At 30.2% G+C, this 27,892-nt stretch overlaps 1 protein-coding gene across 1 annotated transcript in view; it reads left to right on the top strand.

The window, feature by feature from the left end:
- Positions 1 to 13,414, top strand: part of LOC129958201 (dual specificity tyrosine-phosphorylation-regulated kinase 1B-like) — a 45,613-nt gene extending 32,199 nt beyond the window's left edge. The window contains exons 6-9 of the mRNA XM_056070475.1: positions 3,116 to 3,262; positions 5,711 to 5,851; positions 7,774 to 8,095; positions 10,359 to 13,414. Coding sequence (XP_055926450.1) covers positions 3,116 to 3,262; positions 5,711 to 5,851; positions 7,774 to 8,095; positions 10,359 to 11,236 — 1,488 coding nt within the window. The 3' untranslated portion in view covers positions 11,237 to 13,414. The remainder of the gene's footprint in view (positions 1 to 3,115; positions 3,263 to 5,710; positions 5,852 to 7,773; positions 8,096 to 10,358) is intronic.
- The last annotated feature ends 14,478 nt before the right edge of the window (positions 13,415 to 27,892 follow it).

Here is a 27,892-nt window from a genome sequence, read left to right as displayed (position 1 = left end):
CCTTATCTATACATTGCTTTGGAGTGTATACAGTGGTTCTCTTTGTTGCATAATTTAGAATAAAATTTAAAATATTTAGAATAAAAAATTTTAATAATATTTAGAATATATTTAGAATAAAATTTAATGACTGTGGTGTTTATAGGGTTACTATACTTAAAATAGTGGAAATTATAAATATTTTTTGTGAACAGAGTTTCAGAGTATTTAATTTGCAAAAGGGACTAACACTTTTCGGATAAAGTATGTAGAGTACACTAATTGGGAATTTTGAAGCTAATAAAATGCTGTATGAATTCATTTCATATAAAATAGAATATAGTTCAATATCATTTATGTAAAATGAAATGAAAATACTATAGCATTCATCGTGATCTTTGTAGATGTTAATTAGACAATGTATTGTTTCGTAGATGCTCATAAATCAAGTTTTTCAAGGAGTGTTTTAAGTTTCAAGTTAAGTTTAAAAAAATAGTTTGACAAAAAAAACCCCCGATTGCTTTTTAAGGTTTTCTATTTTCCAACTTTATATCCAGAGTCTACCATTTGTGATTTCTGAAAAATATACTTGGATACAATTAACAAGTACCTAGACGGTTTAAAATGATATTTGACCGATAGACTTGTTAAATTGACGGATTTTACTTTATTACCCCATTTACTGAGTGAATTTTTCAATCCTTTTGAAATAAAAGTTAAATCATTTGAAGTTTTTGCTTTAGGAAATCAGTAAAAAATGGGCAAATAAAAAATGAAAAGTTTTGACTATTTCAGTGATAACTGCACTAAATTAATTCAGTCAAAATTAACCTGAAATTTGCATTTTATTGTTCTTAATAGTTTCATTCTACAAATTAATATTTTAAGTCAATTGAAATGTCACTTGCATACAAAAACATTATTAAAATGAAAGAGATAGATAGAGAAACAATCAAATTGAATTATACTTTAAAAAATAGTTTTCAGTATTGCAAATGACAAAGACATGAAATAATGTATGTAGTTTTGTGAGTAAATCACAGGTTCCATATTTGATGGCAGGTCAACCTAATAATAAGTAGTGATATCTGCTTTTTAAGACCAATGTAAAAAGTTACTCTTTCTGGGGAGGGGGGAAAAAAGCCACGTTCCTGTTTAATTTTCATTAGGAGAAATTTTGTGTTTAAATGGAAAATTTTATTTAAAAAATATCAAATATCAACTGTTAAAAATTAAATAATAATGGCTCTTTATAGTCCGACAACTCTCATCTGCATGTTCCATCTCTGATACAGACTGTATCTGTTTAACTTGTCCGGATTATTGCTAAGATATCGACCACTTTTGTCAATTATGAAGGAGAATTTTTTGCAGCATATATTCAAAAAAACACTTTTTCAACTGAGCAGGAAGAAATATTTTGCTTATTTTAAAACTGATAGTTTTTGTTAGCAGAAATGAATAGCTATTTATTCAAAATGTATACTTTTATAAGAAAATATCAAAAAATATTTATCATTTTGACAGCTGCTTTTATTTGACAGCATAGTTGTTTCATCGTAGATCTTTTGTCTGATTTATTATTAAACAAACGTCCTTTTAAATTAGACTCTTTTGTGCATATTAATAATTTTTCACTAAATCCAGAACTGTCAGTTCGTCATAATTTTGCACTTTTATTCAGTTAAACGAATGATTTATTTTTTAAAACCCTTCGCATGGCGCATCAAGGGATGAAAAATCAAGCGATAATGTCCATACGTGTTGAATGCAGTGCAGATGCTTGTATATTAAATTTTGCATACGTGGTAAAGTGTAGAAGATTTCATTCTTACACATCGACTGCACCAAACTGAAGATTTGGTTTTATGTGTATGTACATCGAACACAATTAAGCATCAGTTAAGCCATTCACAAATGTTATAATTCAGCACAAAAATTATGTAGAATACAATAAATTCTTATTTGAATCAAAACAACAAAAAATTCCCATAATAGATCGTGCCATCTAATTAGAAATTAGAGAAAATAAATCATCTAATACTTACTTGATTATTGTTAATTAAGATATGAATAAGAAATGACTTAATTTTTAATCATAGTGATATGAGTGTTATTCTAGATGCTCATGAACTTAGAACATCGAGTATTGAAATACATATCTGAAAAAAAAAGTTATTAGAGGGCAGTTTATGAATATTTGCAGTGGGTAGTGACTATTTGCTTTCATTAGTGAATATTAAAAGACCTCTGTCTCTTATTATTGTTGAGACTAAAACTTGTGATTATGAAGAATGACAACTCTTCATCTTTTATATACGTGAGGTATCTACTAGGCAAACATGTATTATTAATGCTAATTAGTCATTAAGGCAGCATTATTTATATTACTTGAGAATTATTGATGTTTGATAAACTTGGAGAGTTTATCAAAAGTCAAGTTAGATTTATGAAAACACTTGTTATTGTAATTTATATTTATGTAAAAAGTTGAAAACTGTTTTATTTTTTAATTTGTTACATTCAGTATATTTAAATTCATTTATTTAAAAAGTACATTTACCACTGTTTACTTGAAATCTTTGTATTTGTATGCCAGGTATTTCTTTTCTTTCTTTCTTTTTTTTTTTTTTAAACTTATGTTTCTACTTCATATAAATTTTTTCTTTTTATTTTGACAATCCCGGAGGTATATGAAAATGAAACCAACAAATTATTTTGGCTAAAAAACTAGTGTTTATAACAGCCGAAATTTTTGAATCTTGGATATCAGGATTTCAATTTGCTGTAAGAGTTATAATCATTTTTTGATTTTTCTGACTTTGAAGGAAAATGCACTATAGTTTGTAGTATTTGCTTGAGTTTAAAAAAAAAAAAGGTAATATAATCCTTGACGCTTCCTTAATAATATCATAACTACAGAAATTCAAGGTAACACCTTAATAATTTTTCTAATGACAATATTATTTTTGATTTTTTTTAAATTACAGCCATTTCAATTCCAACACATGACTGAAAATAAGAGTAAAGGATTCTTGATGTATTTTCAGTATATTTGTATTGATCTTTTCAGAGATACATGTTTATCTGAACTATTATTATATGTCTAAAGTCTGAATTTTCATAATTTTTTCAGATATACCAATATATCCAAAGCAGGTTTTATCGATCTCCAGAGGTCCTTTTAGGTATTGCCTATGACATGTCAATAGACATGTGGAGTTTAGGATGTATACTTGTGGAAATGCATACTGGGGAACCTTTATTCAGTGGTGGAAATGAAGTAATCATCTTGATTTTTAAGTGATTTTTATTGTATTTAGGATGTTTTAATTTATTAATTTCTAATAGAAGATTAAATTGCTATTCAATTTTACGGTCCTTTATTTTTGGTTTTGAAAAACTGATAGAATAACTGTCTTTTAAATAAGTAATGAAAATATTATGGAAAATTTTGAAATTATGTATTTTTAGAAAATTTATTAACTATGTGGAAATTTTTATAATAAACGCTTTTATTTGTTGAGATATTTGTACAAATGCTTGGGAAACTTTAAAGATGCAAGAAAAATATACTATGTTTATGGTAAAATTATGGTTTTTCTTTTGATCAATAATATTCTGATCCATGTTTAGCGCTTAATATAATTAGCCAAATTTATTAACTATGCTATTAATAATCAATTATAATTATATATTAAAAAAATATTGATTAAAAAAAATTAATGATTAAAAAATGCATATGTTACTAAATAATTATATTTAGGAATATATATATACACACTTTTATTATTACTTTTTTTATATTTTATTATTTTCACCTAGTTCTTAATCATTATATTCACAAGGCTCATTATTAATTATTTACTCTATGAACTATTTTTATCAGTGTCTGAATTGTATTTTTGATATTTTGCCATGGGTGTGATAGAACTTCTCAATGCTTCAATTTGCATGTAAGAATTGTTCATGATGGTTATATTTATATTGTGGCAGTATTATGGGAGGCTGCATTCAAGGTTGAAATAAGGTATTAATTGAGAATGCAACATCTTCCTTGTTTGCTTCGTGATTGCCTGAAATACAATCACCACACATCTAATGTTATAGCTTGTATGATGTTATTAAATGGATATATGTATTGAATGGAAATTTTTAATAAATTTTTCAACTTGCATTGTTTTATTTTGTATAATAGCTATAAATAAACATTCTTTTAGGTAAAAAAGTATTGAATAGATAATTACAATCAAGTTTGATATTGGCAAATTGTTATGTGTTAGATTTGAACGTCTATTTAATATATATTCCGATTGATGAATATGTGCATGGTTAGTATCAGATGTTGAAATAATTACAGTCATATTGTATGCTTGTATTAAAATTTTAGAAAAAGCAAGATTTAAAGAAATTTGTTTTATACTAATTCATCTTACCGATAGTTTTTAATTTTTGTACTAAATGTCAATTTTTAAAAAAATTTCTGAAGCATTCCTGGATCTAGTATATTTAAAAATGCTGCTTTGCAGTTATGACTCTCCTTATCGAATTCGGGGTATTTTTAGAGTTAATATGACAATCCTTTGACAAATTTTTGAAGGTTAAATCGTTAGATTTGCCTTGAAATTATTGCTCTAATGAAGGTAAAATTCTCAGAAGAAAAGTTAACACCCCAGAAAAAATTCTATTAATACGTACATAGCATAGAAATCTTTCTTATTACTTGTTATCGAATAGCAATAGTCAAATGTAAATGAACCATTGTACGAATTTCGGGCTGCTTCATTGAATGTTTTTACAGCTGAATTGAATTCAACCCTTCGCTTAGGTAATTAATAGTGGTGCAAGATATTATTAGAAGTGTTATGGAGAGTGCTCACCATGTCACAAAAAATTTATTTAATTAGAGGAAAAAAGAAATCAAGAAATATGCTTCAAACAGAAAACTTAATCGAGCGCAAAAATAGACTTAACCGTCGCCAGATGGGTAATAGTTATAACATGCCTATGGAAATCGATGTTCGTTTCTTCCAAAATAATTTTACAAAAATTGTCTTAATATTATTTCTGAACTCAAAAAATTATGATTTTAATGAAATCAATTTCATTTCCTAACAATTTACCCTTTAATTCAGTTTGATACAATGTTTGTAAATATTATGATGAATTAAAACTCATCCATTAAACCATTTGATCATGTGCTTTGAGTATATTATTATTATCTTCACAGTAGAATTTTCACTCCCGTTTTTATTTATTTGTATATACACTTGTTAATTTGCAAGAAAATGATTCAATTGGATTAATGCTTTTCAGTTATATCAAATAACAATATGAAATTTAAAAATATATTTATGCATTCTGTGTGAATCATTTAACATTCTGTAACGTCATACTGGGTGAATAAGCTGATTGTCAAAGGCGACTTGTTATTTAAAACATAGAAAGCTGTTTTTTGTATCATAGTAGAGTTTTCGAAAATTCTCTCTTACTACTAATTAATAAAATAAGAATACCTATAGATATTTAATGTATGTAAAATAAAATCATTATTCATGAGTAGTAATTTTTATTTTAATCATCTTTATATTTTGTCATTAATAATTGTGCTATTAATAGGCATACCTTTTGAATATTTTTATCATAAAATTGTAAAAATGCAATTATAGTACATTTAGCAGATATGTATAGTACTGTTAACAATTATTACAGTACATTTTATCAATTTTAGGTGGATCAAATGAATAAAATAGTGGAAGTAATAGGAATGCCACCAAAATACATTTTAGATATTGCCCACAAGACTCGAAAGTATTTTGATCGTCTACCAGATGGTACATATGTCCTTAAGAAAACTAAAGATAGAAAGAAGGTAGGGAGAAATGAAATTTACTTTACAGTTTGTGCTGTTTCCATTATTATTTTCATTCAGTGTATTTATTTAAATATAAAAAAAAATTCTGCTATTCTTTTTATGGTGTAGGGTTTTGTTGAAATTTCAAGTAAAATATTTGTAAAATCCCTCTTAATAAACATCATTGAGATTATTAATTATGTACACATGATTTTTATTGTATATTTAAATACACATTTGGAAAAATTGTTCATGGTAATCAATCTAAAAGTAATTGTTAATTAAATTATATAAAATTTAAAAAAATTAAAGTGTATCATACCTTAATTTCTAGCTGCATAAAATTTAAAATGAGTATCATAGGATATATAATCTCTTGGTAATTGCAGATTTTTTTTTCATCAAATACCTGTCTGCTTTTAATAATTGCCCCTTACATCCATAATTCTTTGCCACCTTTTATAGAAATACATGTGCGTGCGCATATATGTGAATGTTATACATAATACATATTGTCCTGTGTGCTGTCGGCCTCATTTTTTAAATCTGCATGTCTTTTTCTGTACTGTATTTAATTGATATTTGAAGGGATGGAATATTTACTTATTTTCCTTAATTCATTTATCCAAAATTTCAGATTAAATTCCATTTAGATGTATCCAGTTGTTGACTCAATTACACAAGATAATACCATTGTTAGTTATCATGCCACCTATTACGAAATAAATTCATGGAAATGAAATTTTCAAATATTATTTAATGAATCATTTGAATTTTTACAGTTATGGACCTGAATTTTGAAATTTTTTGTTTTGACTATATAAGAATGGTTATTAATATAACCACATATTGCTATGTAAATGCTAGAATGAAATAAATATTTTGTTAATAATGAATTTATTATATAATAGGATATGTAAATCATCAGCAGGTTATGACAATATAAAACTGGAAAAAAAAACGAAATCCGGAATAATGGATTTTATTTTTAATAATACTAAAAACAAACAAATAAAAATATGTGAATATTTTTTGAGTTTTGCCATAAAACGCTTCTATTAATTGACAAAGAAAATTATTTTCTATTGTTTATATATATAGATGTTTAAATTTATAGAGTAAAATCTTTTTATAATTTCATTTCATTTGTGTAATGTTTTATATATTAAATAGGAACAAAGCGGAAGTCGATAAAAATATCTTGTTACATTTATATTTTTGTTAAAATTGTTTTAATTATCCAAATATATGAAGTCAAAGATATTAAACATGTATTGTTGTATTAATTGTAGAACTATTCAATATTGCATAAAGAATTGACAAAAATTTCAATGGTGCAAATATGCATAATTGTGCAAAGAAAAGGGTTAAAAATTAAACACCCTTTTTTATGAAATTTGCAAGAATCAGTGATATATGTCATGTAAAATTTTTGTCCTCTGTGTATTACACCTATACTTTAAACTAACAATCTGTATTTTTGTAGTTTAATAATACTTTCAAAACAGTATTCCCCCCTTCCTTTTGTTCTATTCATTTGGGAAGGTAATGAGGACATGAAAAATATTCCTTGGGGTGGGTTTGAGTTCAGCTGACAATTTGTTAAAAATCTAGGGTGTAATGAAGTGCCTAGACATAGACTTCATAATATGAATTCTCTTGGAATTTTGCTTTATAGACAAAGAAAAATGTTTTTATGAATTGGAAATTCAAAATTAAGCATTCATTGAAAATTATGTTTTGAAAAAGAATGTTTGCACTATCCCTTAATGGTTTTATGTTTTTATTCAATGTTTTTCTTGCACATGCATGCTCTTTACTGTCTAAAGATATTGAATTCATTTGTCCTAGATCGTAAATTGCAGTTAGATTTTAGTGATTGATTGTTTTATGCCGAATGTTTCTCTTCACTTATTATATTTGTTTTGCTTCTCTTTTAGTATAAATCGCCAGGAACGAGGAAACTCCATGACATACTTGGTGTTGAAACTGGAGGTCCAGGAGGAAGAAGATTAGGTGAAACTGGACATTCTGTGTCTGACTACCTCAAATTCAAAGACTTACTTCTCCGAATGCTTGATTATGACCCTAAAACCAGAATCACTCCTTATCATGCCTTACAGCACAGCTTTTTTAAACGGACAAGTGATGAAAGCACTAATACTACCCATAGTGCAAGCACAAGTCCAGCAATGGAACAGGGCACTATTTCTAATACAGGACAATGTGCAGCAGGTACTGGGTCAAGTTCTGGCAGCTCTTGTAAGTAATTTTGCATATTTCTGCTCTTCACAGGAATCTGCTTATTTTCTTTGCTGAATGATGTTTTAGAATAATCGATTTTATTTTTAAATTCTTAGGGTTATTTCACTTAATAAAGCAAAATGTTCAGAATGGCAGCTTATAAATTTATGCGATTTCTTACAATTTTTTTGCAAAGGAATTTTATAAATTCCTCTCCTTGTTATTTTCAAAACTTTCAATAATTTTAAATTTGAAAGGGATTTATTTAAGTAAGTGCATTATAAAATGTGGTTGAATGTTAGTGGTTGTAGAAATTTTTAATTTTTTTGATTTGGCAAAGTTATCAGAATTTTCTGGGGCTATTAATATCATCTAAACATACTAAGAAAAATTTGCAGTAAAGCTTTTGATTCAGTGGTTATTCTAACCTCCATTAAACCTCCTTCTGTAAAATTGGAAATGTAGAAATGGATAAATTTTCTCTTGCCTCCAAATTCTGCGAAATTCAAAAGAAGGCTGTTGTTTTAGAAACTAGTGTTATTGGGTGCGACTTCTATACTGAGATCTGACAAATACATTTTTAAAATATAATTTTATGCCTACGGTAATTTTTTTAATTGACTGATTAAAACTTTTAGAAGGATATTAATATTCTTAATTGTTAGATAATTTTGGGAGAAGTGTAAGTTTTCTTTTTATCCTAGATAAAAGGAAGTAATGAAAGTTGGAATGGGCAATAAAATTATAATTTCATTTTATATATACGAGAAATTCCCATTTTTAATGTCAAAGGCTTAAAATCTCTTGTTGATTGTTTGATGAAATGTATGTATGAAGTGAAAAACTTGAAATAATTATGCATTATTTTTTCATTCGAATGAATATGTACTTAGAGTAAGTATATTTGAGATCTTTAGAATTGTCCCCCCCCCTTCCGAACTTCTGTAGCTTAAAGTAAGGAAATGGATTTTGTTACTTATTGCCACTGTAATATTTGTAAGATAAGCCAACTTTTAGCCTTAATGTGTTTCACAGTTTTATGTAATAGTGATTAATTTTATTTTGAAAGGTTGAACGAGAGCAGGAAAGCAATATTTATATGTTAATAATTATTTTAAATAAAGTTTCTTCCATTGCAGTGTTTGCTATGTTCAGTTCTACTAAAGAATTTGATTATAAATTTACCTGCTTCTAATTTAATGCTATATTAACTGCTGATGCAGGAAAAAAATTAATTTGCTGATTTTTTTTAAAGTTTATTTATCGCTTATTATTGTTTTATTTTTAATTTAAAAATTTGAAGTGATTTCAATAAATACAATAATAGATCCTGATAATCAGTGGCCTTGTGGGAGTTCTGTAGCAAATTGATGCAGTCACAAATGTTTAATATGTATAATAATCATATAATTTATTAATGCAAGGTTTAATTACAAATGGGAAAATTACACTTTTGTGTCTATAAATTTCTAGTTCAATATAAAAAAAGGTATTTCTCTTCTTCTTTGCTGTGTGTAAATTTACATGAGTTTTGAAATATCACATAGTTGGTGTGAGGAAGAATATTTATGAGCATACACTTGACATAGCCGTTTGAAAGGCGACATGCTGAGAACGTGAAATAGTGAATAAAAAAATATAGTGAAATAAAAATGAACTCACTTTTGGCTAGAAAGCCAGAAATACTGATAGGAATATCAAGGATTCTGTATGAGGCATGTTCTGGTGTATTTGTTTTTTCCTACCCCCTTTTGTCTCTTTACACAATTAATCTGTTGTGCCAAAAAAAAAAAAAAAAAAAAAAAAAAGGATTGCAATGCTATTTCTGAAACATTTGTTGCTGAAGCGCTGCTTCCCTTAATTCAGTTGAGTAAATGCCACAAGATAATTCTCGACAATTTTAATTTAACAGCTAATTGTGATTTTGGAGATTAATTAGCTACATAATGAATATCTTTCCAAAATTCTTTTGAAACATGTTTATTTCTTAAATTTTAAAAAAGTAAAACTTATAAAGCAAAATCTGATTGCAAAAATTTTATGTCCAGATGATAAATTCTTGCTTAGACATGCATAATTTTCTAATTATGATATGAAATGCTTGTGTCGTCTTAGATTCTGATTCAGTTCTCTAATTTAGAATTACTTGCTAATTGTTTTAATATATCTTTTGCCATATGCATTGCTTTTAAAAGAAAAATATTTTGCAATTTCACAGCTATTTGTGTAAAATTCATTTGTTTAGGCTGTATTATAATATGTATATATATTTTTTTCACAGCATCATCAGCACCTCCTCAAACAGGGCGTGCAAGATCTGATCCAACCCATCAACATTCTTATGGTCAGCTGCAACATAGTTATACACAAACTGGTTCTTATAGTATGCAATTTGGTGCTCATATATCAGTTACGACAGCAGCTCTGTCTGCAATGGAGTGCGAGAGCCCAATAACAAGCATTAGCGGTGCTGGTATATTTCGTTCCTCACAAAAAATTCATGCATGGAGTTCTTTGGGAGTTGCAAGTGCTCCAGTGACAGTTACTCCTAATGTTGCTAATGCTACAGGAACAGTTACTGTAGGGCAACACACCCATTCTAGTGCTCCTACTAGTCGCGCAGGATATTCTCATCTTCATAGCCACAACCATTCCTATCGAAGGCACCTTCATCCTCCACCAACACAGTCAAATGCTCCTAATCATGCAAATGTTCCCTCATCACATGTTGTTGGAGCAGTTGGTTTTGATCCCCTCCAGTCTTTCCAGCCACCATCAACTTTTAGTGTTGTATCCAGTAATCGAAGCCAAGCATGTTCTTCCTCATCAGCTGTGTCTTCCCAACTAATGCCAATGGACATGAATTCAAGCAATAACCTTTTCAGAGCAATAGATTGTACACAGACTTCCCTTAGTATGCAACTTGGGAGTTACCAGCCAGTACTTTATACAGGAACAGTATATAGTGGGCAAACAACAGTTCCTTCATATCTTGGCACAAATCTTTCTCAAATGGGATTACATCCGTCAGCAACACCCACCTCTCAGCCTTCCACTGTAATATTGCCTGATATAGTATCACAAAAGCAATCATCAGACAGAGATGAATCGCCAATGGTTGGTGTGTGTGTTGAACAGAGTCCTGTTGCTAGCCATTGACGAAAATATGTTATAACATAATATATTATGTGAAAATTTCTACTCTTCTGCCATTTTCTGAAATTTTTTTGGATGCATAATTATGTGCATCTTAAAAATTGTCTATTTATTAAAGTCTTGTATAAAAAGGGCTATTTGAATTTTAGATTTGCCTTTAAGAAATAATCCTGAAAATGGCAGTTGACAAATAGTTTTTCTGAAATTTGAAAGAAAAATGATTGGCTGTAGAGTAGAAGTCATGGGTCATTTTGTATATAATGTATCGCAATATAAGTATTTATTGCTTCATCAGTGGGAACATCTATGCAATTTCATATTTCCATAATAATGTATGTTATAGACCTATCATGATGTAGAGACATAGTATGTGTTCGACAATAATTTTCCTCAGTCTAATTTAGATACAAATGAGTGAGATATTACTCTTGTATCATTCTGGTGCATTTGTGTATATAAATATAAATAAATGAAAATAAATATATATACATAATACATACATACACATTATTTATATGTATGCATATTCGCAGTCAGCAATCATTCACTTCCGCTTGAACCTCTACTCTTTCATGATACCTCCCTGATGATTCAAAACTATTTTTATTCTATCATGGGAAGTCAGGGTTTGATCACAGTGACATTAAATCGAGACATTATTTATCTGCAAAAATGAAATCATTGCATCATTTCATCTTGTCCAATATTTGAAATTTCAGGGAGGTAGCTCTGGTGTGTATATATATATATATATAATATAATATATATGTATATATATTGACCCTCATCTGATGATTTTTCTTTTTAAGTGGAAGCATACTAGTTTATATTAAGGTCACTATAATGCCCTTAGGCTTTTATTTTTTTTTATTTAGGTAAAGTAACTTTATTTACTGCACTTGGTTTAACTATATATATCAACAATTAACTTGTTTTTAGCCCGAAGTATTTTTAAGTGCATTATTGAAATCATATTCCATCTGTCAGCAACTCCTTGTATATGTATTTACTATCTGTTGTAAGTTGAATAAAACACAATCCTTTAAACCTAAGTGTCTTACTTTAATCCTTTTCTTTTTCATGATTTTTCACGTTATCACTGTAATTAAACACAAGTTGTGTAAATAAAGTCTTCCCTGAGCAACAGTTTTAATAATCTTCAAAACAATTTTAAAGCCTTATGTAAGGAAATTTTTTATTTATTAGAATATTTTTCTGATTTTAATGTAGTTTATTTTAAATAATGCTATCAAATTTTTTAATGTGTACTCTGTATAATCTGTTTTATCTTAATTGATGAGCATCCTTTTTTATTCATTATTAAGGATCATAAATATATTGTTTAATCGTTTTAAAATTGTTCTTATATTTTAAACTTAAACCTGTAATGACATTTCTTAAATTAATCGTATAATTATAAAATTTTTTTATTGCTTTTAAGTGTAAAATGAAATGAAATGAATATTATCTAATTTTTGAAGTTGCCATAAGTATTTTTACAATTCTTTGCAGCATAAAAATCTAGGCAACAGTAATTGGATGGTGAAAACATTATATCACATTTTCCTGTTCGCTGTTGTATTTGTTTTACTCGGGTAGTTCAGATTTCCTAGTCAGTACCTGAGTTATTTAAATATTTGAAAGTCCATATTCTTTTAAAATTTTGTAAATGTTATCCATTTTTGTAAGCATATTTGTAATATGCAGCTTGTTTTAAATGGTACATTGTCTTTTTATATGACATTGCTAGACACTTAACTTCATATATGTTTTGACCAGAGACTGTTTCATATTTGAAGATTTGTTTAGCGTATAAATTATGAAAATTTTCTGATTTTCATAGCTAAGATGTTAAGTTTGTCAAAAAGTTAATCTCAAAAATCTATAATTAATAACACGCTAAATAAATTATCATTGATGTTTGACTTGGAAATTTAATTCAAAATCTGAATTGTTGCTACGGCTGGAGCTCTTTTCCAAAATAATCCTAGCTTGAAATGCACTTTTATTTTTTCAACAGTACTGTTCTATATTGTTTTTCTATATTTTTAACCATATATGATATTAATTGCTTCCAAATCAAGGATGCCTTTACTGTTTGCAGTTAGACTAATTTTGAGGGAAAAATAGTGTTGCCAAACATTTGTGGAAGGATAATAAAATGTTTTAGCATTTGTCATAGCTTCTTTTATTGTGCTTTATTTTTTTTAATTACAATCTTGAAATACAAATTTGTTAAAATTTAATTTATTTTGAATTTCTGAATATTTCTTTCACATTCTCCTATATATACTGTGTTTAAATTTTTTGATTGTGTGAGTTATAACTATGTTAAACTTTGTAAATAAAGAATTTCAGTAAATACTAAATTGATTTCTAACTTTTTAGCATCTCACTTTACAGTGCCCTGATGAAGTAAAAAGAAATGTTTAATTTCATGTTGTTTCTTACATTCAAATATAGTATACGAAATTTCAGACCCGATTCTAGAGTTAGTGATTAAAACATTTGGTACAATTAAGGTATGTGCTATCTGTCAAAAATTGTTTTAGGGTATTAATTTGTAATTATATTAACTAGATATTAAAGAGTAAATTATGGAAAAGTTGTCAACATTCAACCAACCCTTGCAGTGTGAGCTAAGTATTTAAGACTTCCATATAAATAAAATATGCCTTCCTCTGTTGAGAAAGAATTCTCAACATTGCATTTGAACTGCTAGTTAGTGCAAACAAGAAATTAATTGTTAATATTTTTTTCAAATTATTATTTTTTTTTTTGGATGGAAGAAATTTTGTTGTTTTTAATATTAGCGGGATTAATAGTTAAAACTAATTATTAAACGAAATGAACTATCTGACATTTAATTATTAATAGGACAGTGAAGTTTTAATTATATACTGTATTAGAAAAAATTCATTTTTTTTTCCGACATTTTGGAAGGGGAGAAATTACAGATTTGCTTCTGGTAGAAATTCAGAATGCATATTTTGAGAAAACAATAAGTTGATAAATATATACATTTTTTTCTGTGTTGTGTATGAAGAAATTTGGGTTTTCTGTTTTGAGTGCGGAAAATAAAATATGAAGAAAGTGTTGCATCTCCTTAATGCAGGCATGTTTTACTTATATATTCCTCATGAAACAACCATGTATAGCATAGTTTAGACATTATTTGTGCTCTTTTTTCTTATTTTTAGTTATTTTCCTCTTCCTCTTTTTAAAAAAAAAAACATTATAAAACTGAAATGGATTCAAGCTTTTAATTTACAGCAAAACATGTTAGAATTATATTATTATTTAGAGTTATCAAATGTCAAACAAAAAGGAAAGCCTTAATAACAAAATGAACGGGGTAATTTTTTTTTCTTTCGGTTTTACATTAAGCTTATTATCTGTTTTTATTTTATGGTCACTCCATTGCCAAATAATTACGCTTGTAACTTTTTTGTTGATGCTGTTTTATATCAAGCAGAAATATTGTTATATAATAATTTATTATAAATGTTTGTCATAATTTTTGTTGAAAGCAAGACAAGACGCTAGACCATCATATTAATTTTTAACAAAAAGAACATTTCTTTGCAAACTTTTTTTTTTAGCACACAAAAAATTGTGCTTGTAAGCTCTACTATTTGATTTCAGAGCAACTAAGTTACATCTTTAATGTTAACCGCTTTTATTATAATGGCAATACCTTACAATAGTTGAATAAACATTTGAAAGAACACAATGGAAACAATTCGAACCGCAAGATTTCAAAGCGAATTAGCGTCTTTGATGTCGATGGTCAGGCAAAAGGGGCCAATAATATGACCAATAGTGATTATAATGTATTGCATTTTATGCCTAAATAATGTTGGCTATTGAGTATAAACCGTCCATATAACATAAAAGGGGCATAATAGAATTACGGGAAAAATATAGAAAGATAGAAATAAAATGTCTGTACTGTCTCGTAATTGTATATATTCCAATGAATTTTGATTTATGACTCTTTGTCACACGTATTGTGTGTCTGTGTAGACCTAGTGGCGAACATCTGGGGAGTTATGAAATGGATAGCAGTAAGGAGATGACAATAAATGCTGTATTAGCTTTAAATTGATTCAAAACTTTGATTGACCCAGTTAATTTATTACACGGAAACATACAATTAAGTTAAATCTACATAATGTGGATGCCACCAATCTCTCCTTAACTACTCGTCATTTTGATTACGAATTTCTCAAGCAATGTTCATTAAAGAATTCGTAGAACCAACTGTTAAATACTAGAAATAATTAACCTGTAAAATTAAAAATTTGAAATGCATGTTAATTATAAATGGCATAGAAAAATAACCATTACAGGTAGCTTTTGTTTACACGATCTTGTGATATGTCCTCATTTTGGCAGTGCCATGTATTTAAGTAAATCTTTGACAAGCCAAGTAAATGTAAAAGAATGCAGTGATGCAGAGTTTAAAATAAGATTCAGGTTGCTATTTTGATTATGTTGAATTAGGTAAATTTGGCCTCTTAAAATTCTGACCTTAATTCAAAAAACGAAATAGAATCGGTACCTAAAAGGGCATAATAATCTATATTGAAATACTAAATGAAATATTATTTCACCTACTAATATACTAAGTGAAATATCATTTCACCTACTAATATACTAAGTGAAATATTATTTCATTTAGTTGAATTTTCAATTGCATTATTAATATACTGAGTGTCCCAAAAAAGTGGAACAAGTTTCATTTCCTTAAATATTGGACTTGGGCATATACTTTCAATTATAAGTTAAATTAGGTGGAAAATAGTAAGATAACATTGGTTATTGTGCAAGTTGCTAGTAAAAAGAGGGAGAAAAATCAAATTTTTATACATTCCTTTCTCAGCGTAAAAGTGTCAAATAGTAAAATTATCATTATATTCATCTACGAACACTCAAAAGTTTCACGTTTCTATCTTCTAAATTTGTAAAGATATGGTTATTTTTAAATTTAGAGCGATTTATCACGAGATTGGAAGGACGTTTGTTTCAAAAAAGGGAATTTTTTCAGTACAGAAAAACAGTCATATTCAAATATTTGTCTAGAAGTAAATTATCCTATCATCATAGAGACGTGAAATTTGAGAATACCTCATAAAATATCCCAGAGAAGTACCAGAATGTCGGAAGGAAATAACATTTGTTGCTTGCACTTGTGCGCTTTTTAAAAGAATGATGTATTTGAGTAACATGGAACATTTGAAAATGCTGACAATTTATGCGGTATGTAATTACAAAGCTGACCTACATGTAAATGATTGCAAATGCTATTTCCTGAATTCCTGGAATCCTTCTTAGAAGTGAGTTTTTAGAACGTTTTAACGGTAACAAATTACAAAATCTCTTTCTCAATACTGGGTACTGGGAACATGAAACATTATACAAATAATACATACAAAAATTGACTTTTTTTTTTTTTTTACTTAATGTGGGTATTCCAATTCAATTTAGCATCAATATGGACACCTAGGTATTTAATGGCGTGTGTCTGCTTTATTCTTTCTCCCTGCCAATAGATTCTGGGTCATGCTACCCATTTACCAAACAGAATAAAGTTGGATTTCCTCGTGGACACTTCTAGATTGTTTATGTCAACCCAGGATATGAATTGTGCTATTGATTCTTGGGTATTTTGTCTTAGATTTTCTTTTGTCTTGGCTTTAATAACCAGAACAAAATCATCGCTGAATGCTTGGATAGTTGTATGGGCAGGCAAGATTTTATTAAGCAGATCGTTCGCCACCAAGTTCCACAGAGCTGGACCACTGCACGATCCTTAGGGGCAGCTTTGTATCTGTTCTCTTATGGCCCAGCCTTCTTGTGTGTTGAGGATTATTTTTCTGGCATGTAGCAAGTTTTCAAAGATGGTTCTTAAATTTTGGGGTCATTGGAGTTTATCTAGATATTTAACTATTGAATGGTGTTGGACATTATCAAATGCCCTTTTGATGTCCACTGAAAGAACCAGAATATTGTCTCTCCCTTTTTCCATCATAAATTTTTTCTACAAGCTTTTTAAGAACAGCATCTATGGATTTTCCTTCACGGAATCCAAACTGGTTATTGTTGAGGAGTTTATTTGATTCTAGAAAATAAATAAGACGCTGTGTGAGTAATTTTTCTAGTACTTTTCCTATAGTAGGCAAGAGAGCTATTGGTCTGTACGATGTGGCTAGTTAAGGGTATCTTCCAGTTTTTTGAAATAGAATGATGTTGCTTATTTTAAATGGATCCGGGAATTTTTCTAGTGAAAGACATTTATTAAAATATTCTTTGAAGAGGGTCGGGAAATGTTTGTTTATTGTTTTTAGATTAGATTATCAATACCGTCATATCCTGGTGCTTTTTCATGAGGGAGATTATCAATGACCTGTGCTATTTCTTTTTCAGTGAAAGGGCAATTATTAGGAGTGGTGGTGATTTCATGTGTTAAAGATGGAGTTGAATTTGGGAATGGAAAAATTTGTTCTAATATATCCTGAGCTATTTTCTGGTGTCCTTCTTCTGGATGGATATTGTGCAAGACTGTTAGTTGAGATGGATGAATTGTTTTCCTAAAGATAGCTTTAAAATGTTTCCCATATGGATTTGAAGCTTCAGTGCAAAGATCTTTCCAACCAACGTTTTTGTCTCTCTTGACTTTCTTCATATATTATTTGGCTTCTGTCTTCCACTGCAAATATTTTTCTCATCTTTCCTCCGAACTTGATCTTTGGGCCCTTCGCCTCAATGCCTTAATTCTTTTCTTTTCTTTTCTATTTCTAATTTATCTGTGTCCACCAAGTTGGGTTTTTAGTCAATGGCTGTTTCTTTTTTTAAATGCTTTGTTGCAGACTTGAATTATTGTTGCTTGAATAAGGGAGGTAAATTCCTTTAGTTCTTGTTGGGTGTTGAAGTTCTTGATTACGTTAATTAGTTCTTCGAGTTCTATTAGTTTGTTGTCAGTGTGGAGTTTGACTGCTATAGTATTTTCCAATTTAGCTACTTTAATTGCTTTATGGATGGTTTAGGGAATAAAAAATGCATCTTTATTTGATGTGGATTTGAAGATATTCCAAGACATCTGCAAACCTTGTATTTTGTTGTTGTACACATATCGTTCTTGTACCCTGAGAATGTTCGTTTTCAATTTTACCACGGCAGGGTGGAGGTGAGTGGTTTCTGCTTTAGTTCTGCCGAGGTTAATTTGGAGAATATTTAAATTTTTGTTGCTGGAGAAGGACGAATTCAGAGTGATATTAGTTGTCATTAATAATCCCTGGTCCGTTTAAATGCTGCTAGTGCTTTTTGGTAGTAGGGGCATCGAGGGTCTATGGCCACATGGTAGATGTGCAGGTTAGTTCCATTGAGTCTGTTCGACTCTGAGCAGTTTATACAGAAGTGCTCATTAGATATGCACTTCCAGGTGTGGTGTCGTCCGCTGCAGCGACCGCAAAATGGAATATCATTTTTGCACTGTTCCGAGTTGACTGTATGGGTGAAGGCCTGGCAGGTTGAGCAACGCTTGACATGATGAAATTCCCTCAAATGAAACATTTCGCAATTAATAGCAATCATTCTCAAGTTTTTAAGACGATGAAATGCCTCACTAGGAGCTTCGAGGATGAGGTGGGAGGTGTCTTCTGCCTCTCATTTTAAAGCGAAGTGTTAGATCGCCTCAATTTTCCGTATGTGCACGAATTGCCCTTTGAACATCTTCCATTGGTACGTTGTTGGGTACATTATATATTATAATGCTAGGATGCCTTATTCCAAGTCTTTTCGTTGCTATATTTTCAGTAATAGCTTCTTTTTCTTTTAGGGTTTCCGTAAGCTTCTGCAGGTCTTCTTCCCTCTTGCATGTGATAGCCAGCCCTCCTTTCTGGATTCTTCGAATTGATTTGATTTTGACAGTAGTTTCTGACTGTTGGAGTTCCTTTTTAAGGAGGTCCTCTACGTTTGTATTCGGCTTTTCTTCTTTTGACATATAAGAATTGTCGCCGTGCTTTTAGGTCTTTTCCTTGCAATTTCTGCATAGGATGGACCTTTTTGGTGTTTGTTTACTGACTGGTACGATTGGAACTGTTTTCTGTGAACTGTTTCAACATTATCAATTTGAGCAGATGCTTCCGCTTCTGGTTTTTTATTCGATTTTCTAATATCCAATACATCCAGAATGCTGTTGGCTGCCTCTAGTAGAGAGGTTGTTATTTCTGGATGTAAACCTTAAATGTAAACCTAAAAGAACGGGGACGTAAGGGAGCTAGCTAGCTTTTCGCCGGCAACCTTTCCGGTCAGTTTCTCGAAAGGACGAGGGCGTAAGAGAGATCTTCACCGACAACTTCACCGTTCGGCTTCCCGAGGGGGAATCTTCATTGCTCTTATAGGTGGACAATAAGTCTTGGAATTTTTTTCTCTGCTTTAATTTACGAATTTTGGATATGAAAACATATAATAATTATTATAAAAGTTTAAACAGGAGACTGAGTGTTATTGTTGGGGGAAAAAAAACCATAGCGAGTTAAAATCAAAATCAAAAACTTTGTTCTTATGTAAATTGGTACTCTTATTTATTGTTTACTTCAAAATTCTTGGTACAACTTGAAAATGTGTTAGAACTATCTATTCTAGAATGAATCACTGCATATTAAGTTGTAGCTCAAATGGTGAAGCACTAAGGGCAATAGTACAATAATTTCAAATAATGAAATCCAAAAATTACTGCAAAGAAGGAATGAAATAAAAACTGCTAACTTTAAAAGGCATAGTTTGTAGTGTAGCCTTTAACATTATTATAAGCTTCATGGCGTCAATAATCGGCCACAGAAACAACCCAAAAGTGTGGCCGCCAGCATTCATATGAGCTTCGTGCCGTCAATATACTCATCAGTGCGCAATGAATAAGATAAGTGCATTTTTCGTATGGCAATTGGTGCTATGAAATCCTGAAAAAATTCTCATCAGAATCGACGGGATCAAAGGCATCTTAGATAAAGCTTTTTATATGACCCACAGGAAAAAATTCCTTGTATGAGAAATCGAGTGCCGTGCCAGTCACTTGAATGAACTATCCCATCTGAGAAAGCCTTCCAGCGCTTGTAGTGATTGTTGCATTAAGATGAGTCGAAATATAATGAAAAAAATATTTTTTTTTCATATTGTTATATCGGGAAAAAGGTGCAAGATAGTGTGGAATACAAAGAGGAAAAAAATTAATAAAACTTATTGATATCTTCAGCTCCCGCATGACGCTCAAAAGTTGTAAAATGTTTTGAAAATAGACTTTTTTCATTAAATTCTAAAAATGTAATTTTTCTCTCCATTTTTTTACTATAGCATTACCTGTTAAACCTCAGCTTTTTAAGTTTATTTTATCGAAATCGGCCTAAAACTTCCGGTTGCACATTTCTGCAAAGTAGAAAAAAAAAACATCCGTGATTCATTCAATTTACAATTTTTCCAAAATGAATGAACAAAAAAATACTTGAACTGACTACAATATGTGACATTTAGTTTTTAATTATCATTATAATTTTTACACTTTATCTTGTAGATGAATTATAGTAGTTTAATATACCTGAATAGTAGAAGATTATTATGTTATTGAGAAAAATATCAATTGAATTTATTTTCTTTTTTTATAGTAATACATCGCAAAACTAAGCTCCAAAACTAGCATATCATTCTTTAGCAAAGAACGAATGGCAAAAATACAAGCAACAACGAAAATTAATACCTTTATGGAAACATTTCAGCTATTGAATTAAGTATTAGTTTTAATTATTAGCTATTAAATTAAACCTAGTATAAATCTTTTGCTCGGCATTTCTCGCTTTCTTAACACCAGATGCTTCTTGTAAGTTTGATGGTGGAAAAACTCAGGCATTAGGACCAATTGTGTCGATTCTGGGCTCAGTTATGTGCACTTATTAACCAATGCTTTTGAGGAATGCTGCCTCTTTGATTCTGTGGCCCTGGGTATAAATATAGAACGGATTCCTCCTCCCGAAACAAAAATATTTTTATCTTTTTTGTAGTGCAATTTCTCAATGAAGAAGTAAAAGTAGGAATATCAAATCGCGTATCAGTCTTCCATTTAGCAAAAATCTGATTTGTTTTCAGGTATACAGAACTGTGATCAACAACATATTTTTAGCATGTCGAAAAATGCATTATATTCATTTACAGGTTCATTAATTTTAAGCAAGTTTGCAGAAAGATTATGAGTCGTATCAATGATTTCGAATACGTGATTTATGCCTCTATACTAGTTCTAATATTTAACAACTGTGGCACGGGCATTTGAGGGGGACGATTTGAATACAGCTTTTTTTTTAATTTTTCATTTTAGTGTCATTTGTTTACTATTACTAATCGCCTAAAATGTGACAATTTTTCAGGGTCGCGGATAGCCAATTCAGTATACCTTTATGACAATTGAAACATTCAGAAGAGAAACAGAATTCCTTGTTGAGTACTTTTTGCTCAGCATAGTGAGTTAGGTATGCGCAGATTTACGAATCCATCCGTAAATCAAATTTTTAATATCATTTGGTGAGAAGAAAGAGTAAAATTCCACGTAAAAAGTTTCTAACACATAAATATCTTTTTTAACCATTGAATGTTTTCTTAAAGGCTCTTACTTTTTGTTATTTTTGATATTCTTGGCATTCGTTTTTCGGTAACAAATGATATTCTAATTTTAGAGCTTTGTTTTGTATTATGTTAGCTTAGACAAATATATAAGTTCACTTTTTTTTCTAGATCTAAATAATCTTTTGCTATGCTTGTATATCGGAATATTGTAATTCATTAAAAAATGACTTGAAATTGGAAAAAAATTATTGAAATTGAATTGAAAATTATGATGATATTTATGAACTAAAAATAACATATCGAAGTAATTTCATGTGTTTTATCTGTTTATTTACTTTAGAGGAACGTGCGACTGCAATTTATGAGCCGATTTTGATAGAAATTAAATTTTATTACGAATTTGAGAATTCAATAGCTGTTATTATATGAAACAAATAACGATGAATTTTAAAAATTAAAGGAAAACCTTTAATGTTCGCCATTTTTTACGACTTTTTAAGCTCGATGCGGGAGGAGACATAAATGGATTTTATAAATTTTTTTCCTCGTTTCGTTTTTCTCCCATTCATTTCGCTATGACGACATGAAATAAAAATTACGCCTTTAAGTTTGCATAGTTGGTAAAAAAAAAATATCTGAAAGCTGCTGGTTAATCTGGAGCTAATTATCACACATTAAAATTATGACTCTAATTATCATCAGTTTTCAAGGTCAAAGCTTTCTGTTAACTTAGAATAGTGTTTTCTAAAAGTGTATATAATTTATATTTATCCATGAGATAGTTTCCATATAGAAATAGCATACTATCAGTATAGTACACTCCCGAGTATCCGGGCTAATGTGGCGGAAGGGCAGACCGGATAACAAAAAGCCGGAGTTCTATGAACTCATTTCTTTGCTCACCAATACCAGAAGACAAAGTTATTTTCTCACTTCTTATGGATACTAAGCCCTCCATTTATCTCCGACCATGTAGAATGTGAACACGGCCTGGTGAATCATAGAAACAGTTGCCGGTAACGTGACGAGTTAAAATAGAAAACTCTGTCTTGGTAGCTTCTATATGTTTATATACAGCACTGCACGTTTCAAGAATTTTATTAGAGAAAAATTATGTTAAAAGATATAAATTGTTCACATTGTAATATAAATTCTGTAATGCCTAACTTAAATGCAGGAAACAGAAACAAAACATTACAGTAAATCATAGGCCTGGTTCTTAAGAAAATTAATTCAAACTGATATTATTTTTCACTGATGAATGATTACATAGATATGAAAATGTAACCCTAAGATAAGAGTCAAAACTTAGTTTTTAGTTTTTAAAAAAAGTCCTTAATAGATTACTGCTTAATTACTGCTTTAAAAATAGATTATTTTCTTCCACATTAATAGATTAATTTAATAGATTAATAGAATAGATTATTTTCTTCCATATTTAATTACGGTAAAAGAAACCTAGTCAAGATAGTACGGAAATCGGATACTCGGGAGTCTACTGTACTTTCAAAACTATGCTATGAAATTTTAAAGCGAGCCGAATAGTGCCAATTTTCGTTCTTTTCGAGAGGTTATCACGATTTAACATATGTGAAAACTGTGAGAAAAATATCATTAAACTAAAACAATAATTAGACATTAAGAATGTTAATCAATGTTGCGTTTTAAAAATAATAATACAAAAAGCAGACAAGAAGCGCATAAGCGATTCTACAAACAAATCCGATTTGCTAGCTTTGGAACGAAATTATTTTTACGCGTAACATATTAGAATGGATGAGATTTGATTAAAATTCCAGGAAGTTCTAGAAATCTTTTCTTCATTAAATAATAAATAGGAATTTTTAAAACTTTAAAACTTTAGCTTAAATTAAACTTATTTGTTTTTTGGTTTTACTTCTATTCTTATTTTCTAATATCATTATATATGTATCTATATATATTCATCTTATATATGTATCTATATATATTTCCCATTTTTTGAAAAGTGAATCAGTTTTTAAAATAAATTAATACAGATAACAAAATATGCATTTATTATGTAATACTTATTTATCAAATAGATAAGAAATTATAAAATCTTTGCTGCCGTATATTATTATTTCAATGAAAAATTTTTTAAATTATATAAAAGAATAAAGTTATAGAAATTTCTTTCAGTCTTTGCGCCTGTATAGAACAGTAGTTCTCAACCGGCAGTTCGGTAGATATTTTAAATCATTTTATTTATTTGTTTTCTCGATCTTACTCCCAGTGCTTAGTTAAATTTCTATCAATTCTTAAATATTATCAATAACCTATGAAAAAAATTAGTCTTCATCCTGTTTTAAAAATTATCTGGTACTGCCTGTCATTTTTTAAAAAAATCCTATGAGATATAAAAATTATTTGCTCTAAATAACAATGATATTTTAGTTAAAAATAGTGCATGCAATAAAATGATTTTATATAGCATAAATATAATTTTATTTAAAATTATTATTATTATTCTCTATAATGGTATTTTTTTTATATAAAAATATTATATATATTTTTGAAAAGTAAGTTCTTTTGCGTGTGTGTTAGAATTCTGTCAAGTATTGTAATTAAGTACATGTTTACTTTCTTGTGTAATACATTACCCAAGTACTACATAAGTACCCAACCAGCAACAACTGAGCTGATATTATAACAGTAGGCTTTATTATGGTATAAGTACTTAAAATTTTGTATACAAATATTTAAGATGTAAGGAGGCTTACATGAAAATTTTTCAGCAACTAATATTTAATTTTTAATTGAAGGCCTAGCCGCTTTAGACTAGTTTCAAGAAGATAATATTATGATTTCAAAGGAATATTATGGCCTTGGCTTATCTAGTTCAGAGTAGAAGATATATTCCCTGTACGACCAGCAGAATAGTTAATAAGTATTGCACATATGTCATATTAAGGCTTATTCCCACCAACGTTTATCCAGGCTGTTTTTCTTTGTTTATTTTTCTGAAGAAAAAGAAAATGAGGATTGGAATACCATTAGAACAAGACTGCAATGTCGTAAATTTGATAACAGTTTAGCAATGCGACGTACCTCGAATATATTTTAAGACCTACTAGGATCAACAGACATGAAGCTAACGTTTATAATAGCAGAATAGTTAATAAGTATTGCACATATGTCATATTAAGGCTTATTCCCACCAACGTTTATCCAGGCTGTTTTTCTTTGTTTATTTTTCTGAAGAAAAAGAAAATGAGGATTGGAATACCATTAGAACAAGACTGCAATGTCGTAAATTTGATAACAGTTTAGCAATGCGACGTACCTCGAATATATTTTAAGACCTACTAAGATCAACAGACATGAAGCTAACGTTTATAATAGCAGAATAGTTAATAAGTATTGCACATATGTCATATTAAGGCTTATTCCCACCAACGTTTATCCAGGCTGTTTTTCTTTGTTTATTTTTCTGAAGAAAAAGAAAATGAGGATTGGAATACCATTAGAACAAGACTGCAATGTCGTAAATTTGATAACAGTTTAGCAATGCGACGTACCTCGAATATATTTTAAGACCTACTAGGATCAACAGACATGAAGCTAACGTTTATAATGCCTGTGCGAAAAATTGCCACTAAATGTAATCGACAAAAAAAAAAAAAAAAAAAAAAAAAAATCTTGGAATCAGGAACTTGACATCCCTGAAACCGAAATCACGCCAGTTTTGGAATTTATCTGTAGCTCTGTCCGTGTGTGAGCACAATAACTCAAAAATGGTTTGAGCAAACTGAATGAAATATACCACTTTAAACCTATTTTGTAGATTTCTGTCAAAATTTAAATGAAATCCGTTCAAAGAAAGTTTTCTGTCCGACTGTCCGAATACAAATGAAGAAAACCACAAAGCATAAAAAGCAAGAGAGATAAAATTTTATCCACAGGTTTAGCATCTAAAATGTAGATCTGTGTAAAAGTTTGAACTAAATCTAAAGGAGTTGACCGCCAGCTGATCTGTATTTTGTATGAAATAAATGCAATAACCGAAAACGTAAGTAAAGAAATTTGTTTCATAATTTTAGCATCTAAAGTGTCGATTATTATCAGATTTTGCATCTAATCTATCAAAAAGCGACTACCTGTTGGTTTGTACTTTCACACGCATGAAAATGCAATAACTGAAAAACGCAATACCTTAAATAAAGAAAATTGGTATGTGATCTTGTAACTACAATTGTAGTTCTATATCAAAATTTGGTTTCAATCGAACTTAACAGAGTCATCCAAAATATATATTCGATCTTCTGGTACTTGTGTTTTAACCGCATATCAGTCATCAATCGAGAAAAAAAAAGATTCACTAAAGTTAGCACGCTAGATTCAGTAAAAATACTAGATTTAAGCGAAAGGTCATATTTTGTAATTATTGCTCGCCGATGTCGTGCAGTTAATACATAAATTATGGCAAGTATGGCATGTTATGGCTTTTATCTCTACATACAAGCTCTTTACTTTGCTGCAAAGCACACATCTCTCATGCATGGGATTCTGAAAATAAAAATATGAACACTAGTAGTATTTAAGGCTTTGCACAGGGCTCACAATTTTATGCGGGAGGAGGAAGGTGTGTGTGTGTGTGTGTGGGGGGGTGCTTTGTTAGAGAACGTGTGAGAAAGTTTTAGAGAAATGACTAGGGCTGGGAGATAACCGAATTTCTTCATCGCGATATATCGTCCAACACATATCGATATTTTTCGATATATCGTGATATCATTATTTATTTTTTAACTACATTGATGTCCATAAATTAAGGATAATTCAGAGTCACGCGTAAATCGAACTCTAAAATACATATATCACCCGTAAAATGACTACACATATTCAAAAATCATATGCAAATTGCAGGAAGCCACCAGATGACACCGATAGTACGTCACAATGAGTGTAAAAGAGTGATGTACCAGGAATACAGGCAAAGGAGTAAAATTGTTCGCAAGCTCTTTATAAGCCTTTCAGTGCTATAACCGTATAGTTATGACACAAAGGACGCATTTGGATGATTTTTTACGTGGTAGAATTATCGGCCGTCTGGAATGTGGGCGTACCCAGCTTGAAGTATCCGAGGAACTTGGAATCGCTCAGAGTGTCAACTCCAGGCTTTGGCCAAGATGACAGTAATGTGAGTAGACGTTACAGCATAGGTCGCCGAGTCACAACGCCGAATGAGGACCGGTATTTGGCAGTTACTGACAAAAGAAACAGACGGAGCACAGCATCAGACCTTTTCGTCAGCTCTCTTCAGCCACTGGTACGACAGTTTCAAAGCAGATCGTGTGCAGACGCTTAGGACAGATTGGTCTATATACTTGTAGGCTAGTCGGATGTCTTCCAACTACTGCAACTCACTATCCCTGCGGTTAGCCTGAAGTAGAGAGCATGCATTATGGACACCGCAACAGTGGGCTTGTGTGATGTTTTCTGACGAGTCCAGGTTTAGCTTGTAGTCTGATTCTAACGGTCTTTCATATGGAGAGCACCAGGTACTCATTACCACCAAGAGAACATCATTGAACGACGCCGTTACGGTGGTGCAGGACTGCTCGTTTGGGGAGGAATTATTCTGGGTTCCAGAACTGATCTGCATGTTCAAATTGGAACCATGAGAGGCCAAATCTATCGGGACGTCATTCTGGAACAACATGTACGTTTGTTTCGGGGCGCCATGGGCGCAGAATTCGTGTTTATGGATGACAACGCCCGTCCTCACCGTGCAAACATCGTAAACGAATGCCTTCGATCGGAGGATATCACCCGTAAAGGGAGTAGGAGCAGCGTACTGTGTCTTCAACAATGGAGTAACTACAACAACTTGGGCAACAAAACTGGCCCACCACAATACAGTATTTCAAGCTGAGATCCTGGCCCTATACAAGGCCGCAGAATTCCTGAAGTCCACATCAGCAACATCTACCATCTACGTCGACAATAGGGCCAGCATCTTAGCAGCAAAAAATCCAAAATCCAATAACAAATGTGCCAGGAAAATCTTTGCAATACTCTCTACAA

The sequence above is a fragment of the Argiope bruennichi genome, chromosome X1, assembly GCF_947563725.1.
Source record: "Argiope bruennichi chromosome X1, qqArgBrue1.1, whole genome shotgun sequence".
Classification (NCBI taxonomy): Eukaryota; Metazoa; Arthropoda; class Arachnida; order Araneae; family Araneidae; genus Argiope; species Argiope bruennichi.
This window is presented reverse-complemented; position numbering and strand designations above follow the sequence as displayed.